The sequence below is a fragment of the Plecotus auritus genome, assembly GCF_963455305.1.
Source record: "Plecotus auritus genome assembly, chromosome: X".
Taxonomy (NCBI): domain Eukaryota; kingdom Metazoa; phylum Chordata; class Mammalia; order Chiroptera; family Vespertilionidae; genus Plecotus; species Plecotus auritus.
In genome coordinates, this window is record NC_137784.1 from 12,081,814 (window position 1) to 12,104,216 (window position 22,403).

Below are 22,403 nucleotides of genomic sequence, written 5' to 3' on the forward strand. Positions count from 1 at the left end.
AGGGCAAGTTAAAGTTAGTCTTCATAGCTTTCAAACCAGATCCTCGTCCTAAGTCCATTGACTTTAAAGCTTTTGACACTTGGCCCCAAGCTGACTACCAAGTGAAGTGTGGGTCTGTAGGTGGGGAGGGGAAGATGGAGCGGAAATCCTCTGCTTCCTCAAGTGAAAAGGGGGTGGTGTCCATTTAAAGAGATGGAAGTGGGAACAGTTTGATAAGACTCAAATAGAATGGGAAAAAAACAACAGTTAAAACGAAGAAGGCAAGCAACTGAAGAAGAATAAGAAGGTCTTTTTATAAGTCAATTAGTTGAAACTAGATGCTTAGTTCCTAGGCTGCTTCCCACCTGGAGGCTGGCTGTCATGTGCTTTAGTGGAAAAGAAATGGGAAATCTCCGCAGTATTGAAGTGTAACAATAAATCCCACCATGCCGTGGGAAATGCAATATATGGCATAATAAAAGTAAATGTTATGGCACTTGACTTCGAGGCCTATAATCTCCTATTCAATTGGAACATAGAGTCTTCCATCAGCAAGAGAAAACCGGACAATTTAATTTTTGCTTCTATTCATGCACAGGCCTGTGTTGGAGCTCATCTATGTTTTCTATTATGTTCCTTGAAATATAGCTGTGTAGTTTGATACAAACAATATCTCAAACTGACATCAACAACTTAGTTTGGGACCAACTGATTTCATTCTAAATTATCGTGGGCTGACAGATGTTGATAGCTACCCACACGAGGTCTGAAAAAGCCATGTTCTCTAATTTAATATCATAATAATTTAAAATTATAGCTTTATTAAGAGGAACACATTTATTTATAGCTAACACTGAAGATTGCGAATGGCTTTCAGGACTGTGTTCTGCTATTCACTGCAGCCCACATTTGGACAGCTTCAATTGTCTGAAGCACTAACAAAACATTCTGGTACAAGTAATTTCCTTCTTGATTCAAAGCAATAAACACATGCCATAAAAGCAGAGATACAAAAGCAGCCCTGAAGAGAGCCAGTCGCTCTGCAATGTCCTATTCTCCTAGAGAGCACGTCTGCATTTGGGCCTAAAGACATTTTGCTCAAAATCCTCTCCTCCCTTTGTATACAGTATGTAAATTATACCTCAATAAAGCTGTTATTGGCTCCTGCGATGTTGCAAGATTCCACTTTTCCTTTACATACATGTGGGCTTCCCCCAGCAGGATTTGATCTTCAGCTCTAGGTTCTTTTTTCTCTAAGGATTTTCTTTTTCTTGTTGGCTTTATCACTTCTACACAAACATTAGAAATAAGCATCTCTAGCTTTTTGCAGCCCACCCGGTGATTGTATATCATTTTGGAAGACGAGATGAGGAAGTTGGTAGAGATTTAGTATTCTTTACAGATAAAGAAGCTGAAGCTCAGAGTCTGTAGTTTATAGGCCACCCAGCCAAGCAGCAGCAGAATCCGCAGCACTCAAACCCAGGTGTGTAGACTTCAGCTCTGTGTTCTTGTCTCATGGAAGGTCCTAAGCCAGCCTTGGGCAAACTACGGCCCGCGGGCCGGATCCAGCTGTTCTATCCGGTTCTCTTGCTCTCCCCTCCGCTCCTTTACTTTGAATTTATATTAGTTCACACAAACACTCCATCCATGCTTTTGTTCTGGCCCTCCGGTCCAGTTTAAGAACCCATTGTGGCCCTCGAGTCAAAAAGTTTGCCCACCCCTGTACCTAATCTCTGCCATCCTGCCTGCCTCCCCAGCCTCGGCCTTCCATTTTCAGCCTTCATCCAGCACTGACACGGGATGTCTGACCAAAGCTCAAACTCAACATGCTTAAATGAATTCATCACATTTCCCCCAAACCAGTTCTTCCTCCAGACATGCTTATTTCTACCCAACTCACTTTTTCCCCAGCCACCCAACTTTAAAACCTCGTAACTAAGAAATCATTCTCTCCTCCTCCCCACTCCTAAATCCAATCTGTTACAGAGGCCAAGCCATAATGCTCTCATATTGCTGCTTTTTCATCTATCCCTTCTTTCACAATTCTTTTGTGAGCAGTTTAATTCGGGCTCTCTCTCACTGCCTCTCATTGGAACTATCAAATAACCTGACTCCTGACACCCATATTTTCTTCATCTCATTTGTCCCAAAAGCTCCATCAGTGATATCTGAATTTTTCGACCTGATCATGTCACTTCAGTGTCAACCATCAATGGCTCCCGCTGCCTGCAGAGTCAATTACAAATCCATCCCTCTCCAACTCAATCCAGTCCTGACTTCCATTTCCAGCCCCCTCCTCCCCACCCCCCATGCCAGAATAAACACTCTACTGCAGCCAGGACGGATCTATGCTCAGCTATCAGCAGTCCCCATGTGATTTCCCTGCACATCTCTGCCTCTACCTAAGCAAATCTAACTTCCAAATCCAGGTAAATCTGTCCCCCTTTATAGAGCCTGCCCTTGCACCCTGGGTCCCAAGGAGCATCCCCGACTCTGAGCACCATTACTTTCTATCACTCAGTCATCATTTGTACAGACCATCATTGTTACTTCGCTTTTTATTTGCTGTCTTAGGGGCCCAAAGAGACCCCAACACCCTGGAAAGCAGGGCCTGTGTGTGAGGTAGCCATTCAGCCTTGCACTCGAGTAGTAGGCACTCGAGTATGTAGTGGTTGATTTCATAATGGCCAATTACCATTTCTCACAATGTAAATAACATATATGCTAAATTATTAGCTTGAGGAATTACAGTTTCTGGTATAGTCTTCTTGTAAAAATAAGAGCAAACTAAACCTCAGGGTCTCTTTATGGACTGCCTAATACATACAGCTGGTGCTTAGCTTCCACAGTATGAAAAGCTTCCATAGACTAACCCCTTCCATCAACGCCTTCAACATTTACAAACTAGCTTATTAGACTGAAAAACATGAAATTCATATTTTGGCGATAGCCACCTTAGTCACCTCCAGACTCAAAGAAAACAAAGGTCTAAGACCGATGTTCTTCACAAGCAAGGCACAGCCCTGTATATTCTGGAGGTGGGAGAACACCTCCCTTCTTGTGGGAGGCCCCCCACACACAACGGTACCTTCGCTGACACTGTGTCCACCCTGCCTTGAAATGGGGCCTGAATGCTAAATTGCAGCCATAGAACCAAAACTTAATCAGGCTCATTCCAACAATTCCTTTTCATTCACAGCCAATAACTGCTCTGTTCTTCCCTGCCCTTTAACCAGGTCAAATGCTATAGCAGGCCAGTTTCTATTATTATTGTGTCAGCCCAAACTGTCAGAAGCTCTTGGTCATGCTTCCTGACTGAGCTTCTCAAAAGCTGACTGAGGATATAGGACAGTTTCTGGAAACAAGACAGTACTTTTGGTGTTTACAGTGACAATGACACATCCTACCCCCAAGTCCTCACAGATCAGATCAGAGACTGTAGGTCAGAAGTTTGGAGGATGCAACTCTTTTTGTAGGTTCAGAAGAAAATGGCACCCCAGCAGAGGAGTAACCTCAGGTGATGAGAATGTGTGTGTTAGGTGCTCTGGTGCCTCTTACAGGGCTTGCCAACTATCAGACATTTGTTTCTAAATTGAGCAGCCAAAGCAAATGATGTAAGAAATCTTCCAGGTCCAATCAATCCCTGATAGTGGCTGCCAGAGGTTAGGGAAGAGGAGGGGTAAAGGGGAGGTGGGTGTGGTTAAAAAAAGGAACAGTGGGATCCTACTGGCAATTGAATGTTCTGTATCTTGACTGTAGTGGTAGATACACAAATCTACATGTGACAAAGCTACATAGAAGTAAATACACACAAGTACTAGTAAAACTGGGGAACCTGGTGGACTATATTAATGTCAATATCTGGGTTGTGATCATGCACTACAATTTCATAAGATGTTATCATGGGGGGAACCTGGGTAAAGGGTATGTGGATCTCTGCATTATTTCTTATAACTGCATGCAAAATCTATACTTATTTTGAAATAAAATTTTTAATTTAAAAAAGGCAAATTCCAAAATGTAGCCCCCTCTCTTCTGTAGAATATGAGAGTGCTAACTTATGACCATGACAGGTACAAATAAAAGATGTAAAGCTAAAACAAATTAGTCTTTGAATTTGAACTTCTTAAAAAGGCTGTCACCCAAGTGAGACCAACAGTGACCTCAACCAGCACATATGTGACCTCAAACCCACCCATGCATATCCCCAAAAGACCCTCCAACTCTTTTACCCACAGAGACTCTAGCTACCTTCCCATTTATCACATGGTGGTATCCTGACCTTGGGAAAATTCACTCATGTTCTGAACTAAGTGGCAATTATTATACCAAAGCTCATTTTAAATTCAAAGTCAAAACACTTAGTACTGTGTTCACAATGAACTCTGCCATTCTGCATTTTCACCCACTGACCTCATTATATTAAAAGCATAAATCACTGGAAAATATGAATATAAGTGCTAATGCCCACTTCTACAAAAAGGTTTATTCATCATTTCTTTTCTTTGGACCTTGCAAGGAATTTGTAAGGCCAGAGAGAGTAACAATCCCAAGCATTGTGTTTTAATGTGGGAGCCACCATCGCTTCCCTTGTTTACAAAACTGCAACACCTAACACCAACCAGGGCTGTTAGCCTTGCATTTAAATAGCTATGTTATTTCTCATCAGATTGCTTGAAGGGGAAAACTGAACTCTGCAGTTCCTTCAAAATTGTGCAAAGAAAAGCAAGAATGTTCTTACTCACCGATGTCATTGCTGCGGTCCGAGAGATCCTTGTCCAGGATGCCGGATAGCGAACTGCCAACCAAGTCAATCTTTGCACCGTCACCCCTACATTCAAAACACAAGTCCAGGCATTTAATAATTGGTGTGTGTCCTTGTCATTTTGTCAGCTTTCTTGTTGCACGCAAGTTAAAGAGTGCGCTGTGTGTGGGGCAGGTGGCACTGTCGCCTGTGAGGAACTCAGTAGGAGCCAACGAGTTTTCCAGCCACAAGGGCCTTGGTGCAAAGCGACCGACAGACTGGAGGCCCCCCTCTCCAGCACACATTTTCAAAGATGGCTATTTTAATAATGACTGTTCAGCAATGCACCTTTAGCCACAAACCCTCCTGCTGGTACACAGGGTACAAGGCAGGCCCTGCCCCTGTCTCCTGGCCAAATAAGCACCAGCAAACAGTAACTGGGAACTTCCCTTTTAAGGACTAAGGAATGTAGCCAATGCTGCTTGTCAAAGGTCAACTACTTTTAACCTTGAGGAAAAGGTTTGCTGGCCTGGGGCTGAGGCATCAGCCAGGCTGTTGACAGGCGCAAGGTGTCAAGTTGAGATCTGGCAGCCTGAAAGCTGGCACTTGGGACAGGCTGTAAAATTAGACAGCTCTTGGGTGGGTGCCCCCATGCCCATCAGGACACGGGTGACTTCCCTCTGTATTTGGGCAAGGAGCAGCCCTTGGGGATAGGAATGGGCCTCCAAGATGATGAGAGAAACAGCTCATTCATGCACAAGCAGAAGGTTGCTCCAAATTCCTCCAAAAGGGCAGCTCCCCAATGAGATTATCAAAGGTCTGTGATGGCAGTGAAATCAGAAAAAAATGTTGCCTATAAAATGAGAGGGAGAAGCCAAGCAGTTGTTCCTTGGAAAGCAACAGAAATAGTCCATCTTATGGCTTCCGGCAGTCACCCTGGCCTGAGGCCAAACCACACAATGAGGAACAGATGGGGGTATTGAGCGAGCCAAACCAGGTGGTACCTACTCTGGAGGGGCTTATGGTCTCAATGGTAGAAAGAGACAGACAGACAACCACAAGCCTACATGTTATAGGCTGGCTGTGTAAGATACAGGCACATCAAAGCCCTTTGGGGAGGATGGGTTCAGTGCAGGGGATATGCATGGCAATCCCAGGGCACATGGAGGAAGTGGCATTACAGTTGGGCCTTGGAGGATATCAAATAAGACACATGATTGAGCAAGGACTCAGGGTGGTCAGAGATCCCAAGGCTAAAGCCTGAGGTCTCCAGAGAGTAGTGAGAGGAGAAAGGTTGGCAAAGGTCAGACTGCTGGCTGAGTACCACAGGGTTCAGTTTGTCCTGGAGGTAATGGGAGGCAGAGGGAAACTGAAGTAGATCTATAAACCTGGAGGTAAGGGAGGGAGTTGACTGGGACGACTCCTGGGTTTCTCACTCAAGAGGAGGGGTGGTGGTAGCACTCAGTGTGACATGCATATCCTGTGATGGTAGAGAATACCCAGTGGAAGGAAGTAAGCCCCCATCAGTTCCCAAACGAACAAGACTGACTCAACCTCAAGCATAACCTCAAGCACCCTCAACCGAAGACAAGCGGAGGTGAGAACTCTGGGGAACCAGGGCTGAACCAAACAGCTTGGTCTTCACCAAGAGAAAATTGCAGCTCTTAGACAGACTGTGTGTGTGCATTATGAGACTTGCTGGGCTTTTCCGAGCGTGGTTGAAAATTCTGAGCTTGGTTGAATCAGGGTTCAAGGAGAATGTGGACTACTGTACTTGGAAAAGGGAAGCAGCTTGAACTTCACAGCAGAGCCTTTATTTCCCACCTCATCCCAATACCTAAGGTGGTGGGGGACCTCTTAGGCCAGGTTACTGTAGCAGATTGCCCCTCCATCCTTTGGTTACCAAAGCTCAGGCCTCACAGGGCACAATCCCTTGGACAGATCCCAAGCCAACAGGAACAATGGGATTGAGGACTTTTGTTTCAAAACATTTAATTGTGAGGGCCCACTAATTTGAATGTAACTTTCTGAATGAAATGTTTTAGAAATGAAGTATAAGTAGGAAAGCATTTTTTATTATTTTTTATTATTTTATTTTTTTTTGTTTGTTAATCCTTACCCGAGGATATTTTCCCATCGATTTTTAGAGAGAGTGGAAGGGAGGGGGAGAGACAGAGAGAAACATCGATGTGAGAGAGAGACATCAATTGATTGCCTCCTGCATGTACCCTGACCAGAGTCGGGGATCAAGCCTGCAAGGCAGGTACATGCCCTGGAATGGAACCTGGTCCCCTTCAGTCCGTGGGCTGCCACTCTATCCACTGAGCCAAACCTCTTGGGTAAGCATTTTTATTTTTAAAAGTCTTTAAGGCGCTTAATATTATTTTGTATTTATGGAGCCTGAATGATTTGGTGCTGTCTTCCTCCAGACTAACAGACTGAACTCAAGTTACACTCACAGCCAGACAGTTCTGTCCTTTTGGGAACACACCAAGGACCTAAAACGTAAAGAACATGTGTTCTGTCCACAGAAACAGGCTATTCAGGCAACAGAAGTCCAGTTAATTACACTGGGCTTTTTTTTTTTTTTTTTTTTTTTTGCTAAAGGGGAGGATGGTCTACGGTGACCACCCTGGTGGGCAGCTGGGGGAAACATCAGAGGGGGTGTTGGTGGAGAGAGGGAGCTTTGCACAACAGTTAAGCTGCTGAATTGCAGAACAAGTTGGCTGCTTTGGAACATGTGGTTTATTTGTGCATTCTGGTAACTGTGACTCTTGGAGCGGCAATTTCCCTCTTTGACTTGACAGCTGGAAGCTTCCAGTCAAATGAGAGCCTATCTTGAGGGGCTGTGGAGAACCCTATTGCACATTACAGGCATACCTCGTTTTATGCTGCTTTGCTTTATTGTGCTTCAGAGATATTTGTGTTTTTGTTTTGTTTTTTACAAATCAAAGGTTTGCGGCAGCCCTGCAACAGGGCATTCAGTGCCATTTTCCCAACAGGCTTAGCTTTTTAAAAAATAAAAAATAGCCCTAACCGGTTTGGCTCAGTGGAGAGAGCGTCGGCCTGCGGACTGAAAGGTCCCAGGTTCGATTCCGGTCAAGGGCATGTACCTTGGTTGCGGGCACATCCCCAGTGGGAGGTGTGCAGGAGGCAGCTGATCGATGTTTCTACCTCTCTATCCCTCACCCTTCCTATCTGTAAAAAATCAATAAAATATATAAAAAATAAAAAATAAAAAATAAAGTATTTTAAAATTAAATTATGTGCACTGCTTTTTCAGTCACAATGCTATTATTGCACATTTAATAGACTACACTGCAGTGGTCGGCAAACTCATTAGTCAACAGAGCCAAATATCAACAGTACAACGATTGAAATTTCTTTTCTTTTTTTTTTTTAATATATATATTTTATTAATATTTTACAGAGAGGAAGGGAGAGGGATAGAGAGCTAGAAACATCGATGAGAGAGAGACATCGATCAGCTGCCTCCTGCACACCTCCCACTGGGGATGTGCCCGCAACCAAGGTACATGCCCTTGACCGGAATCGAACCCAGGACCCTTCAGTCCGCAGGCCGACGCTCTATCCACTGAACCAAACCGGTTTCGGCAACAACAATTGAAATTTCTTTGGAGAGCCACATTTTTTCAACTTAAACTTCTTCTAACGCCACTTCTTCAAAATAGACTCGCCCAGGCCATGGTATTTTGTGGAAGAGCCACACTCAAGGGGCCAAAGAGCCGCATGTGGCTCGCGAGCCACGGTTTGCCGACCACTGGAGTACAGTATAGTGTAAACATATCTCTTATACACACTGGGAAACCAAAAAGTTTGTGTGACTTGCTTTATTGCAACATTTGCTTTCTTGTGGCGGTCTGGAATAAGACCTGCAACATCTCTGAGGTCTGCCTGCCTATCTGCACTGTGTTCATCTTATCTGGGGCTGTATTACTTTTCTACCCTTACTTCCCCTTTACTGTCGCTCTCAACTAATTTTTTAAAGTTATCTCAAAGCCTTTGGGGAATAGTGCAGGGTAAAAAGAAGTAATTTTAAAGAAGAGGATGTATATCCTCTTGATGTTCATCTGTTTTCATCTGGGAGTAAATGCTAAAGAAATAGTCCAAAACACCCAAATGGGTTTTGCAGGTTAATAGGTATATCACAGTGTTATTCATAATAACGAAAAACTGAAAAAAAACTGAAAACTTTCATAAATAGAACAGTAGAATAACCTATGGTATTTGGCAGACTTTTATATAGCCATTGAAATAATGTTTATAAACAGTTAGTGACAACAGGATATTATGATGTTATAATGTCAAGGAACAAAGTCAAGTTTAAAACATCTCAATGCATATACACCCATGTGCACTTCTGATATATTAGGAAGAGGGATTTTTTTAAGAGACTGGAAGAATATTTAGTAGTTATTCCAGGGTAGTCTGATGGGTGATTTCTAACATCCAGTTCAGCACTTGGTACATGGAAGGCTCAAAAACACTTTGGATTTAATGAACATTTGCCTTTTTTTCTAAAATGGGAATGCATTATGTATTTGTACAATAAATGCATTTCCCCAAAAAATTATATGACATTTACTATGATCATACCTATGTAAAAACAATGAAACAAACCAAATCACACACAGGAAAAAATATGGAAAAGAAAAAGTCCAAAATGTTAATAGTAGTTGTCTCTGGGATAAGACTATAGGTGAATTTTTCCTTCCTTTTAAAGTTTACTTTTAATACTAGAGACTGTACAATTCTTGCAGCTTCTGCTCTTTCTCCTTTCTCCCCAACCATATCATCAAGGTAAAAGGTGAGATTGCCCGCCCCTGCTACAAGCTCTCCTTTAAGAGTCTCCCCCACCACAGATGCCCATGTGATCACCTGGGACCACACCTGGAACTCAACTGGGGTGAGTTAAAAATCCTAGACTGAGAGGCCATGGTCATGAGGGCCCACCCTGAAGAAATAGGCAGTGACATCTCTGAGTGACCCCTCCCCACATTCTAAAGTACCAGCCACATTCTGATAGGAAGGAGATTGGGATCCCCTATCTCTCTACTGAGCCCTGATCCTTCATACCAAGAGCCAGACCCAGGCTTTCAGCTAAAATTATCTTCTATACAGGGCCAGAAGCGAGCCTATTTTGAAAACACAGTAGGTGTAGTTTTAAAAAAGGTCTGATCCTTCCAAGTAGGGAAGCTGCAGCTGGTGTTTTGACAGTGTTCAGACTGTGGGTGTGGAAGCGTTTTACAAAGTCTATTTGTAAATGCCTCCACTGTATTTATAGACTCTTACAACAATGCTAATGAGTTTTAGTTCTGAAAAATACCAGAATTTCTGAAATTCTCCAAAGCATGTGTTTGGAGCGGCTGATGCCCAATGAGGTTTCAGTCCTCAATGGTCCTTGCTCTCCTCCAGTCTGCCTAACACACAGATACCATTTTTGCCAAGAAGGATGTTACTAAATTGAACAAAAGAAAAAAAAAGCCCATCCTTTTGTAAGTTACTAGTTCTTATGAGGGTTTTTGGTGGTGAGTTTCTCTATCCACTGCTGTTAAATAAAAGGAGAAAATATAAGAAAGCACGCATATCACCATACACCCAAAGATAACAATGTTATTTTCTTGTATTTTTCTCAGCAGTTTTGGTTGTGGACACTTAAAACACATGAGTTAGATAGGCAACTAGCAGGTAAGAGTCTCCTTGCTTTACTGGACAGGAGCCTAAATCACAGAGAACGAGTTGACTAGCCCAAGGACACCCAGCAGGATGGAGTGGAACCTACAATCCCACAGAAATGACAGCAACAACTGATAACTGATGGCCTACCATGAGCCAGGCACGAGGATTGCCCCTTTTATACGTTATTCAATCATCAGAACCACCCCTTGAAATATCTACTCTGCCTCAAGGACACGGAACTGCACTGCCCAGAGCCTCCTTCAGTGAAGGGCTGGATGTTCCTGCTCGTAGGCATGCTGTTGGTTCCTCCAGGGACCACCCCAGCTGCAGAGAGCCCCTTTGATTGAGGTAAACCTTTTCCAGGGTAGACTACAACACACACAATAAAGTCTTGCCCATTTCAGTCCAATACAGAATAATTTGGAGGAACCATTTTAGCTCCAAAGCTCCCTGTGGAGTTGGTTGAGGCTTTGGTGAGCCAGTGTTACAACCTGACATCTCCCTTTGCCCAACACTGTTTCCTTCTTCCTTCAGTGAGCCCAGAGCCTAAAACAGATCCTGCATACTAAATGCTGCCTCAGAGTCTTTTTCCTGGAGAACCTTAGCTGTGATCCCCTTATTTTTTCATTATGTAGATCAGGAAACTGAGGCTCAGTAAGATTAAGTCACTTGCTGACAAAAGGTTATAAAAGTAGTAGAGTAGTGAGGTCTGGGTTTGAACCTACTAACTTTAGCTCCAGGGCCAAGCTCTTGACCACTTCTCAAAGCTGCTTCAATTGGCCTCCTGGTCACAGGGCTGGTGAATCATCGAGGATGCCAGGTAGCCTGTCACCACTTCTCACGGCCAGCTGCGTGAATTGCCTTTGCTCCCCAAGTTAAAAAGTACCAGTGATAAACAAAAATCACACACCTAAAAAAAAAAAATCACACACCTAACCCACCCTGAAGGCCTGCTCTTCCCACTTAGACTTGAGACATGAGATCGGGTATGTGCACAGTCAGAAACGTGGAAGGTGCGCCATGTGCATCCCTTGAGAACATGAGCTCAGCCAGTGGCATGGCCCAATTTAGCCCAAGTTGGGACAGTTAAGCCAAGACATGTGGCCTGGAAAAGGTGTTGGAGTGCACAGGAAGCCAAGGCAAGGAAACAAGTAAATAAATAAATTAGCAGCATTAACAGCAGCAACAAAAAACTACCAAGATGACCCTACAGCCCTTCTAGAGGTGAGTGGTGATGAAGGGAAAAAGAGTGGACACACTGACTCCCATTGAACAAAAAAGATCCCAAGTCCCAATGATGACTCTTTTTGGAAGTGCTCTCTCCCTGCCATCAGAAGGATCTATTACTATAATGTAAATGTTTGGGCTTTAACTGTCTAAAAATTATTATAGGGGGGAAAGAGCTGGGAAGAGAAGGAAAAGAAATAGAAAAGCCCCATCCCCTGCGCTCAGGAAACCACTGAAGTACACACTGAGAATCCTCTTTTTCTCCAGCTTTCACCCCCACCCCGGGGGTTATCAACTCAGGTGGGCAATGGCAGATGTCAAATATGAAAATTCTAGAGAAATGACTTGGGTTGCCCTGTCTCTTTCTTGCTCCAACTCCACAACCTTGTTTTATCACCCTCATCTAATGCAAAACTACCAGGTCCTATAATTCACTTCCCTTGTCCACTGAGGATGAGAGGCCAAAAGCTTTCCTGGCTGCCCACTCATCACATCTCAGACTTGGGCTCTGACTACTAAGACTGAATACAGATTACTCAGCTCAAGCCCTCATTTTATTATAGACAAGGGTCCTGTGCTCCAAGGGTGGGCATTACGTGCCCAAGGCCACGCAGCTAATTGGTGGCAGAGCTGAAACCAGATAGAAGGTTTCTGATGCCCAGGCGTATCTTTGCCTACCACACTTGGGATGGCAATAATCAAAATGAGCATCCACATGCATATGTTTTATGATTCTAGAGATTTTTTTTTCTCTCTTAAATAAACAACTACAAGAGGGCTCTGTCTGTGCAAGAAGCAGATGTGAAGCCAGTCCTTTGGAAATATTCTGCACAGGGAAGTTACCACCCGGGGAGGTTGAATCCTTCCAGCAGGAAAGGACAAAATTGTAGCAGCAGTAAGCCAGTTTCCTTCACTCATCCGCCTTCTTCCCCTTTCCCAGAAATCCAGATCCCAAGGCCTGCTATCTGTGGAGTCCCTGTATACCTACTTGATGGCCAAGAACGTCCCAGGAATCACAGACATTTTTTTACTGCAAACTTTCCATTTAAATGTGGGACAACTTGAGCCAGGCCAGGGGTGCAAGGAGCGGGAAACAGAGTAATTTTCCTGGCAGTTCTCCCCTTGCACTGCGTCCTTGTTTGGATGAGCACAAACAAGCATGGCTATTTATAGTTGGTGAAGACACGTTGGAAGGTGATGGGACACTGCCCACTCAATTCTCCTCCAAATTTCTGTTCTTTGTGCAGACTCTGCAGGCGTGTGTGGAAACAGGCCTTGCTTCAGAGCTCATCCAGAGCACGACAAGCCCACACCCCCCCTAAGGCAAAAGGATGATGACATCCGCAGCTCTCATCTGCAAACCCACAGCTGGGCATCTCAGAGGGGCAAGGGGTTTTAAAGATGCCTGGAGGAGGGGAACTCTGAGAAAAGTTTGTGGGGGTGCCATGGAAAAAGCATTATATGAACCAATTAGCACTATGCCTATGTGAGGTGTCACTACATCCTACTGTTTCCTTGCCCAATTCTGGCCATCGCTGCCGGGAAAATCAATGTGCCTCTGTCTGGACTGGGACTAAACCCTGTCACTACTGTTGGTTCTTGCTGCAGGGAATAAAATTCATTCTAAGTGTGAGTGGAAAGAAGGAAAGAGAGAAGGTTAGACACACTAATGAAATGAGGTCAGCAAATAATGCAGACAAGGTAATGGCCCGATGAGATTTCTATGCTCTAGAAATCGACTGTCCTCCCTCAGTCCCCAGCCTTCCCTGAGTACCAACTCCCCTGACTCTCTTGCTGCCTCTGGGGGAGGCTGCTCAGGCTTCCACCCCTGAGAGGCCTCCTGATGTGCTCTTTGAGGGGGTCCATATTTCCTTACTCCTGCAGAGCTACCGAGCATGACCTGCTTGCCACCATGTAGGTACCCCTCTCCCACCAAAGCTACCCACTAAGTTGTCTCAGGGGAGGGAAAGAAGCTTGTGTGTATTTGCTGAGTGTCTCTCAAATGCCAGGCAAGAACCACGGGCCTCAGGTATGGTGGCTTGTTTAAATCTGCATACCTGGGCAAGGTAAGCCTCATTGTGCCATTTTGCAGAGGCAGAAACTGAGACCCAGGGAAGTGTGCACCTTGCTCAAAGTCACAGGGTAAGTAAGTAGAGGGGTGGGGTTTTGATCCTAGTGTGCCTGGCTCCAAAGCAATGCGTGGGCAGGAACCATGTCTGGCCTAGTTACCATAGTTAACTGTTACCTAGAAAAGGGCCTGGCCAAATGTAGGCACCTGATGACTATGCATATAGGTGCTCATGCACAACATACCATCCTCTCTCATCAGTGAATCCATACGTAAGCACCCATTTTCCATAACCAAGTTTCTCACAAGGTAAGTCTATATATGCTTGATGGCCTATGCATTCTCTCTTCAACTCACCCCAAGTCTGTCTCCTGCCCCGAATGATTGTACAGAAATGCCTTGACTGGGATCACCAAGAGCCGACTAGTGATCAAAGCACGTGGGTGTGTTTCAGTCTTCCCTGGCGCTCACTATAGTGGTGGTTCTCACAGCTTGCTCAGCCAACCAGCAGCATTAGCAACAATGGGAGCTCCCTAGAAATACAAACTCTCTGTCCTTAAACCAGCCCTACTGAATTACAAACTTAGGGGAGCTGTGATCTCTGTTTTAACAAGCCTGCAGGTGATTACAGTGCACACTCAACTGTGAGACCCATGGATCAGTAGTTGCTCCACCTTCTCTTCTTCCAGCTTCCATGACATCACACTGTACCTACCCTCTTCAGTGGCTCCTAGTTCTTCCTCCACCCAATAAACAATTTTCCCCACTGTTGTCTTTACTTTCTTCTTTTCTCCATAATCCACTGAAGTGATTATAGCCATTCCATGCTTATAACTGCCGTTTATGAGCCAACAACACCCACCTCTATAAGTTCTAGCCAAGATCTCTCTCCTGAATTCTTCAAAGGCATGTCTTGGTCCTGAATTGTAGAAAAGCGAAGGGAAACAAACACCTCACAATTCATCACTAGGGCTCTTTGGAAAGACATTTGGAATACTTGAGTAATCTAAACTCAAAATGATGGCCTGAGCACCCACATGCACATCTTACCCGCCTTCTTAGGAAACAAGTGTATGTGCTCTAGATATATTTCTCTTCCTCTTTTGTTTATTAATTGATTGATTAGTTTATACCTAGTAAGAATAAAGAAATCTTTTTTAAATGCTTTATTTTGGTGGGCATGGGGGCCAGACACCTCACAAAGCAATCAGGGCCTGGAAGCTTATTTTCTACTAAATTGTAACCCCAGGGCTTTAGCAGTTCTGATGCCTGTGCAAATCTAAAGAAAAATTAATTTCCATGTGGGTAAGTTGGTCTCAAGAGAGATATCCACCCTTCCCTAAGCACTTAGTTGATGTTTGGCATATAAATGTTTACTTAATCTTTGCCTCAAGCTGCTCAACAGTCATTTATCTCCCAGTGTCTCTCTAAAATCCAGGGCTGTATCTTCGCGTTACAAGTAAAAATGTGACTGGCCCTCCCCACTGGATCCTATGCTCCAGTTCTCTCAATTTAGCCCCCAGCCCTTCACAGGAAAGGTACCTGGTGTGTGAAAAACTTAAAGCAATAGGCCATGTCCAAGCAGTACAGGTCTGGGAAGTCACTAGGCCTCCTGCCCACAGCTTGGTGTTCAAGACCCAACTGAGATTTCTCCTCCAACAGATGCTTCCACATCTACAGTCAGTAGACAGTGCCCTCTGGTATTCTTGAGCCACGGTAATCAGCGCCCAATATCCAGAATGTCCTCACTGAATGGCCTGCTACCACCCTGATTACTGAACCTTTCTTATCACTGAATGTAATCAACTCCCAGAACACTGACATCCATCTGAGAGGACACTGCCTTCCAGAATATCAACCTTACCCCACTTCAGATCTTGCCATCTTCCTGGGCCTATGACAGCCATGTAGGTAATTCATCTCCAATGGCAAGCCCCTCTTTCAGACCTACTTCACCTCTGAACTTGTGAGCACTAACTTCATCTTTCTGACCAGCATCTCTTGTACTTCTGACAACTGACTTCTCCCACTTCATCCTTGCTTACTTCACTTCCTCCTTCTGTTTTTTTTTTAGCTTCCCCTCCATTCCAGACCCCTGTCTGTCACTCAAGGCCCCCAGACACCACCTGTCCCCATCCCCTGCCCTGCCAGTCACTTGCCCCCACTTGGAGATCAAGAGCTAATCCCTGCTGTACCAACAATGGGCAAAGCTCATCTTCTCCTGCTCTAGCTTCCCTGCTTTTTGGGAAGAAAAAGAAATATATTACAACGTGGGGTGTCTGTGTTTGTGAGATTAACAAACCTGTTCTGGTCTAGCCAGCCTGCTTCTACCTCTTTCCCTATCAGGCTTATTTTCTTTTGAAGGCACACACCTGTTCTGCCCCTCAGGTTTCTGGCTTGCTGCCTCCCACTGCATGCAATTACTAGAGCTCAGAGCAGCCTGCTTCCTTAGATTTTTCCTTCAGAGTTTCCTTCGATTTTTCTTTTTTAAAATTTGGACCTTTCTCCCAGGGTTTCAGAACCTCTTTTCACAGAGGTTTCTGAACATGTATTTATTAAATTGATAATTCACATTATTAGACATAGAACATTACATGTTTGTGTATGTGTATACATACATATACAAAAGGTTTAGGCATATTGAAATATATTTATGATCAAATACCAAAACAAGTGAGTAGGCACCATACTTTTGAGCCTGTATTTTCTCAAGTGTGAAAATAGGGTAGACAAAATGCATTTTGAACCACAACCACCTTAGTTACATGCTGAGCTGGACAAGACAAGCAGACACTTTCTTTGCCTACTGTGAAATAATAACCAAGGCATCCCCAAGGCATAGATTTTCAAACAAAGGAGGCACTTATGGCCTAGGGGAACCTCCTATTAGCATTCAATTTTTAAATCAACCCTGGTATTAAATATTTTTGACAAAGTTCTTTTTCCTGTTAAAATTTGATCTTGCCCTGGCAGGCATTTCTCAGTGGTTAGAGCATCAACCCGCACACTGAAAGGTCATGGGTTTGATTCCCGGTCAAGGTCACATACCTGGGTTGTAGATTTGATTCCCAGCCCTGGTCAGGGCATGTGCTGGAGGCAACTAATTGATGTGTCTCTCTCATACTGATGTTTTTCTCTCTCTCCGCCTCCTTTTCACTCTCTCTAAAAATCAATGGAAAGAAATCCTTGGGTGAGGATTAACAACAGCAAAAAATTCCATCTTTGCTTACTTTCTAGAAATTGGAAGAACATGCTTACCAGTGGATATGTTAATGGCATGCTTCCACTTGCTCAGAATGGACATACAAGTGTGCACCAGTGTCCTCTAGCTCCCCTAGACATGATTCATGAAAACTGATCTGCAATGCTTGAGCTCCATCATTACTAAGATCCAGAACAGTGCTTTGTACATAGTAATCCTGCAATAAAATTGTGTTAAGTGAACACATCTAGAAAAGATTCCACTCTTCCTAAATTTATGTAATTCATTTTTCTAAAACATGCCAGTTCCTGTTTAAATAGAAAGAAATCGATCTCTTCTAGAAGCCACATTTGGCAACGAGCTTTCTGGTTGATGAGAGGAAGCTTCAGCCCAGACACTGCAGCTGGAGTGGTATGCCTGGTTCCCAACAAGAATGGCAAACAATGATGTATGTACCTGGGTTAAATCACCCATCCAACTATCCGTCCAGTCAGGTAAATCCTGGCGAAGACATGGGTTCACACAGCAGACAATACCCTTTCACTAGAGGACCACAGACACAAAACTCTTAGAATGACATTACCATTCCTACCTCAATTAATTTTGCAGAACTAAATATGTTCATAAACCACTATATGGGTTGGTTGTCCAATGTAACTGCCTAGCAAAAATATAAAGTGCATAAGTACTGAGAAACAATAGCCTTTCTTTGATTTTCTTAATAAAATTATGTTGAAATCCATGGTGCACTAGGTAACTTAGAACATAAAAGACACACATGCTACAGAGCTTTCTCAGAGGCACGGAAGGATGACAGGCAAAGTGAACAAAATGTGAGCACTGGCACCTCCCCCCTTTTAGGAACCATGGCATTCAATAAGTGTATTAAATAAGCCACTACCATATGCTCAACCCTGTGAAGCATGTGAAAATGACAAAACACACTCTTGATCTGCTTGAAATCTGGTAAAAGAGTCTGGGGGGTGTGAGCATCCCAAGTGGCACAGCATGGGACCCTACCCTAGGCTAAACATGGATGTTGGTTTCCAGCATTTGGGGGAAAGAGTGGCCATGAGAGATAATGGAAGGCTTCTAGAAGAGGGGTGTACTAATTGGGGAGCATCAACAGATGCATGAGAGGCAGCCAGGGAAGGAGGGCAGCACTGTCAAGAACTTGGGGGAATCTAGACCAGGGGATCTGGCAGTGCGGCCCCAGGCCAACAGCATGGGTATCACCTGGGAGTGTGTTAGAATGTAAATTCTCAGGCCCACCTCAGACCTACCAAGTCAGCAACTGTGGGGGTGTGGCCTAGTGACCTGAACAAGTTCCTTGGGTGATTCTAATGTATGCCAAGTTTGAGAACCACCGAATTAGAGCAGGCACTGTCCTCCCTTCAACTGGCTGCGTAAGTGGCTAGAGCAGGTACTGCCTCCCCAGTACTGATCTGGGCCTGCCACTTCCTAGGATTGTCAGGGAAGAAACCCAGGGCTTTCCTCCCCCTCTCCCTTTTCTGCAAACCAGTGCCCTGGGGACTGGGCAGCCAAGGGGGTGGAGGCGGCGTGGGAGGCCGGGGCTGCTCAGACGTCAGACACATTGTGAAGAATAGTTACATTTCCCACTGGCATCTAGACAAACCCCTCTCATGCATCCTCCTTGGTGACTTGTACTTCTAATGGACAACTGAATATTGGGAGGGCTGGAAGCAGAGAAGAGATAAGCAGAGGCGGGGCGGGAGGAGGAATGAGGCCTTTGTGAGCCCAGAAAGTTGGCAGTTATTACTCACTCCCTTCCTCCTTGTGTGCAGGTTTAATTGTTGGCTCAAAAAGCCTGAACCTATCCCTTAACGAGACAGCTGAGAGCAACCTTCGAAGACAAAGAAGCCATCAGAATTGCACTTCCTTTCGGATCAGATCTTTAGAAAGCACAGCAGGGATATTTTGGAAATTGTTACTGACTTAATCAAAATGCCTGTAGTCCCTGAATGACTAACAGAACAAAAGCAGAGTGTGTTCTCCTTTCACCCACCACAAAATGATGTGCCTCTTTGCTGCTCCATTCTCCCTGTTTGTGTTGTTCTTATTCTCTTCAGAAGTTCATAGGTTACATGACTTTTTTCATCTGAAGTGCTAGCTTCTGGGATGACCATGCTACTGAAGTGGCCTTTGCTAAGATCGTGGCAGCACTCAAGTGTTCCTGCTGTGGGCATGTTCAAATGGCCTTCTGCTGTCAGTCAGCAAAAGAGGGTGTAACACGTCCAAATCTGACCAACTCAATAGCGGTCCTGGTCCCATTAGTTTCCCCAGGAATCATACAAATGCTGTATGATTCCACTTACATGACGCATCTAGAGTAGTCATAGTTATAGAGACAGAAATAATGGCTATTGCCAGGGGGTATGAGGGGGGAGGGGACTTATTGTTTAAGGAATACAGAGCGTAAGTTTTGCGAGATGAGAAGAGTTCTATGGATGGATGGTGGTGATGGTTGCACAATGTGAATGTACTTAATGCCACTGACCCATACATTTAAAAATGCTTATGATGGCAAATTTGTTATGTATGTTTTACCACAATTTAAAAATCTTTTTTAGAAAGTAAATGAGCTATTTTGTCTTACTGCAATACACCCAGTTTGACACACAGTAATAAAAATGACAATGAAAGTAATGATTTACAAGCATGGGGTTACATACTTGGGAATTACCCGTTCCATCCTTTTAGATGCATTCCATTATCATCTTCAATGCACAGATAAAGAAAGTGAGAGAGCAGGGCAGTGACTTGCCAAGGCTCACACTCCTCCTATGAGGTAGGGTGAGGCATGAGCCCTGAAGCCTGCCTGACTCTAACACCAGGGCACTGAAGCCCCGTAAGACTTCCATCATGCAAACTTAGCTCAAAAAATTTGGTGAGTGACTGTGTGTTTACAGGTACATGAAAAGCCCTCCATGCCACCAACTTATTCTGGTATATTACACCAACATGTATATTATACATGTATTGGTAGAAAGTTCTGGCAATGAACCTGTGGAGAGAACACAACACTTCCTTGTGGAGTGATGGGTGTCTCAGGTCTGGAAGGCACAATGCCCAACTCTGACTCCACATTACTAACACATAAGTCCAACCAGCCAGTGAACAAATTGGTGTTTTACCAGACACATCTGGAAGGTGTGCCTGAACCAAATATGTTCCTTAACTTCAAAGGTCTCATAGTTCAAAGACATGTACACTAATATAATCTTTGCCATGCTGGGTCCCGGGTTCCACAATAGGGCTGTGCAGTCAAGGCAGAGGGAGCCTGGGGGTGTGGAACAAGGCACCATAGAGCAGGGCGGGCATTAGGGGATGGACCTGCTAATGAGACGTGTGCACCTCAGGCCAGCAGGACGGCCAGGGGAGCGGTGGGCCTGGCACCTGCATTTCTAGTCTGAAGGGCCATTGGTCTTTCTCTAATAAAGCACAGGGCAAATTCCTACCTGTGAGCAGGACCTAGATGCTCTGCTACTGCTCCCAGCCTCACACCCACTTCTGCTCAAACACCCGAGTAAGGACAGAAGTGGCAGAGTCCTCGACAACTTTGCTAATAGGGTGGAAGGGCAGCTTTACCTGCCCCCCATCCCTCAGCCGGACACATTCAAGGCTCTTCTCCTGTAACCCTAGGCCACCCCTCACATACCCCTATGCCCATCCCAGGGGTGAGAACAGAACAGTACCTGGTGTGGGTCAGGGGACCCACTGGTCGTTCGGGTCTCCTCGGAGGCAGTGCACCTGGTCTGCTGAGAGAATTGGTCTTGGGTGGCCTTGGCTTTTTTGGTGGTATGGCAGGAACAGAAGGCTTCTGTAAATCCAGTTTTGGCTCTCTCTCTGGTCTTTCTTTAAGTCATTGTTTAAAAAAAAAAAAAACATAAAGAAGACAGATCTAGTGTAAGTGCCAGTACTTAAGTGCAGATTGCTTATTTCATGCTTAAAAAAAAAATCACCGATGCCATTTGTGCCATTTGTGAAGGTGAAGTTGGACATTGAAGAGCATCTTTTTTTTTCTTTTAAAATAATTTTTTTTTTTATTTAAAAGAGGTAGGGAGAGGGAGAGAGAGATACAAACATCAATGATGAGAGAGAATCATTGATCAGCTGCTTCCTGCACAGCACCCATAGGGGCACAACCTAGGCATGTGCCCTGACGGGGACTCGAACCGTGACCTCCTGGTTCATAGGTTGATGCCCAACCACTGAGCCACATCGGCCAGGCTAAAGAACATCTTTTATTCTTTGTCAATTTAGGAGAAGCCCTATAGAGCAAAAATTAATGTTTGCCTTTGCTCATGATGGTCCCTCTGCCTAGAGGGCCCTTCTAGCCACAGACCACCCTTAGCAAACTTCTACTCATCATTAGGCCTACTTATAAGGCCTGGCTGAAACTTGAAACCACTATGTTCCCTTCTCAACAGCTGGACCCATTGAGCTACAAAGGATAACCCTGTATAAAAAGGCTCCACTTAGATACTTGCTGGGTGTCTGCATGTTTGGCACAGCCTGGAGGCTGTCACCCCAAGGGCAGAGTCCACATCTAGTCATCTCTCTAGAATCTTGCAGGGAACTGGCACCTAGCAGGTGCTCAGTAAAAGGTTGACAGGCTTGATAAATGACCTGCAGAACCTGCTGGATGTGGGGAGGAAAGAGGCCTGACACCTCTCAGGTCGGCCTGTGTAAAGGGCCATAAGCTTATAATGAGGGGACCGTTTCAGGAAACAAGGACTAGTTTGGGATTCTTTTTGTGCAGTTTGAACTTGGAAGGTAAATTGGGGCTTCACAGGTATTTTGTTTCCAAGGGTTTTTGGAGTCAGAGCTATTAAAATGAAGTTAAAGCCAGGTCTGTTGGCCCAACTGGGCAGTGCTCAGTGACAGCTGCATTTTTGTCTGTCCCCAGTTAGACTTGCCCTGTTCATGGCATAAAAAGCTGGTATCCACATTCTTCTTTACAAAGACAGAACTTCAGAGAATTGCCCACTGGAGGACAGGCGGGGTCCCTATATTCACTTGTAGCTGGAACTCTGAACACGTTTTACTTGCAAACACAAACTCATTGTTTGGGTGCCCAGGCCAATTGGCCAAACTTTTAAAAGCCCATCAGCATTTGTGTAGCTATCACAGTGCTCATCCCCACCATAATTCAGTGGGGGAATATGCCCCATCAGGAATGCTAGGAGAAAGGACTCAGCTGAAACAGCAAGGAAGGAAGATTCCTCCTGCTGGAAGGGATGGAAGGCCAAGTGTTAGGGTGGGGCTGGCTCCCTGGCTTCTCTGTTGCTTTTAAAAAATATATTTTAATTGATTTTTTTTTAGAGAGAGAGAGGAAGGGGCAGGGAGAAACATCGAAGTGAGAGGGAAACATCCATCAGATGCCTCCTGCATGCCCTCTACCCGGAATCAAGCCCAAAACCCGGGCATGTGCCCCGACTGGGAATTGAACCAGCAACCTT

The 22,403-nt window shown here is 44.7% G+C and overlaps 1 protein-coding gene across 15 annotated transcripts in view; it reads right to left on the reverse strand.

Annotated features, from left to right (window-relative positions):
* Window positions 1–22,403, reverse strand: part of SH3KBP1 (SH3 domain containing kinase binding protein 1) — a gene marked incomplete at both ends in the record, with an annotated part of 338,781 nt that overhangs the window by 35,518 nt on the left and 280,860 nt on the right. For all 15 annotated transcript variants that reach the window (XM_080652031.1, XM_080652040.1, XM_080652036.1 and 12 more), the window contains 2 exons: window positions 4,725–4,810; window positions 20,637–20,796. In XM_080652031.1, coding sequence (XP_080508157.1) covers window positions 4,725–4,810; window positions 20,637–20,796 — 246 coding nt within the window. The remainder of the gene's footprint in view (window positions 1–4,724; window positions 4,811–20,636; window positions 20,797–22,403) is intronic.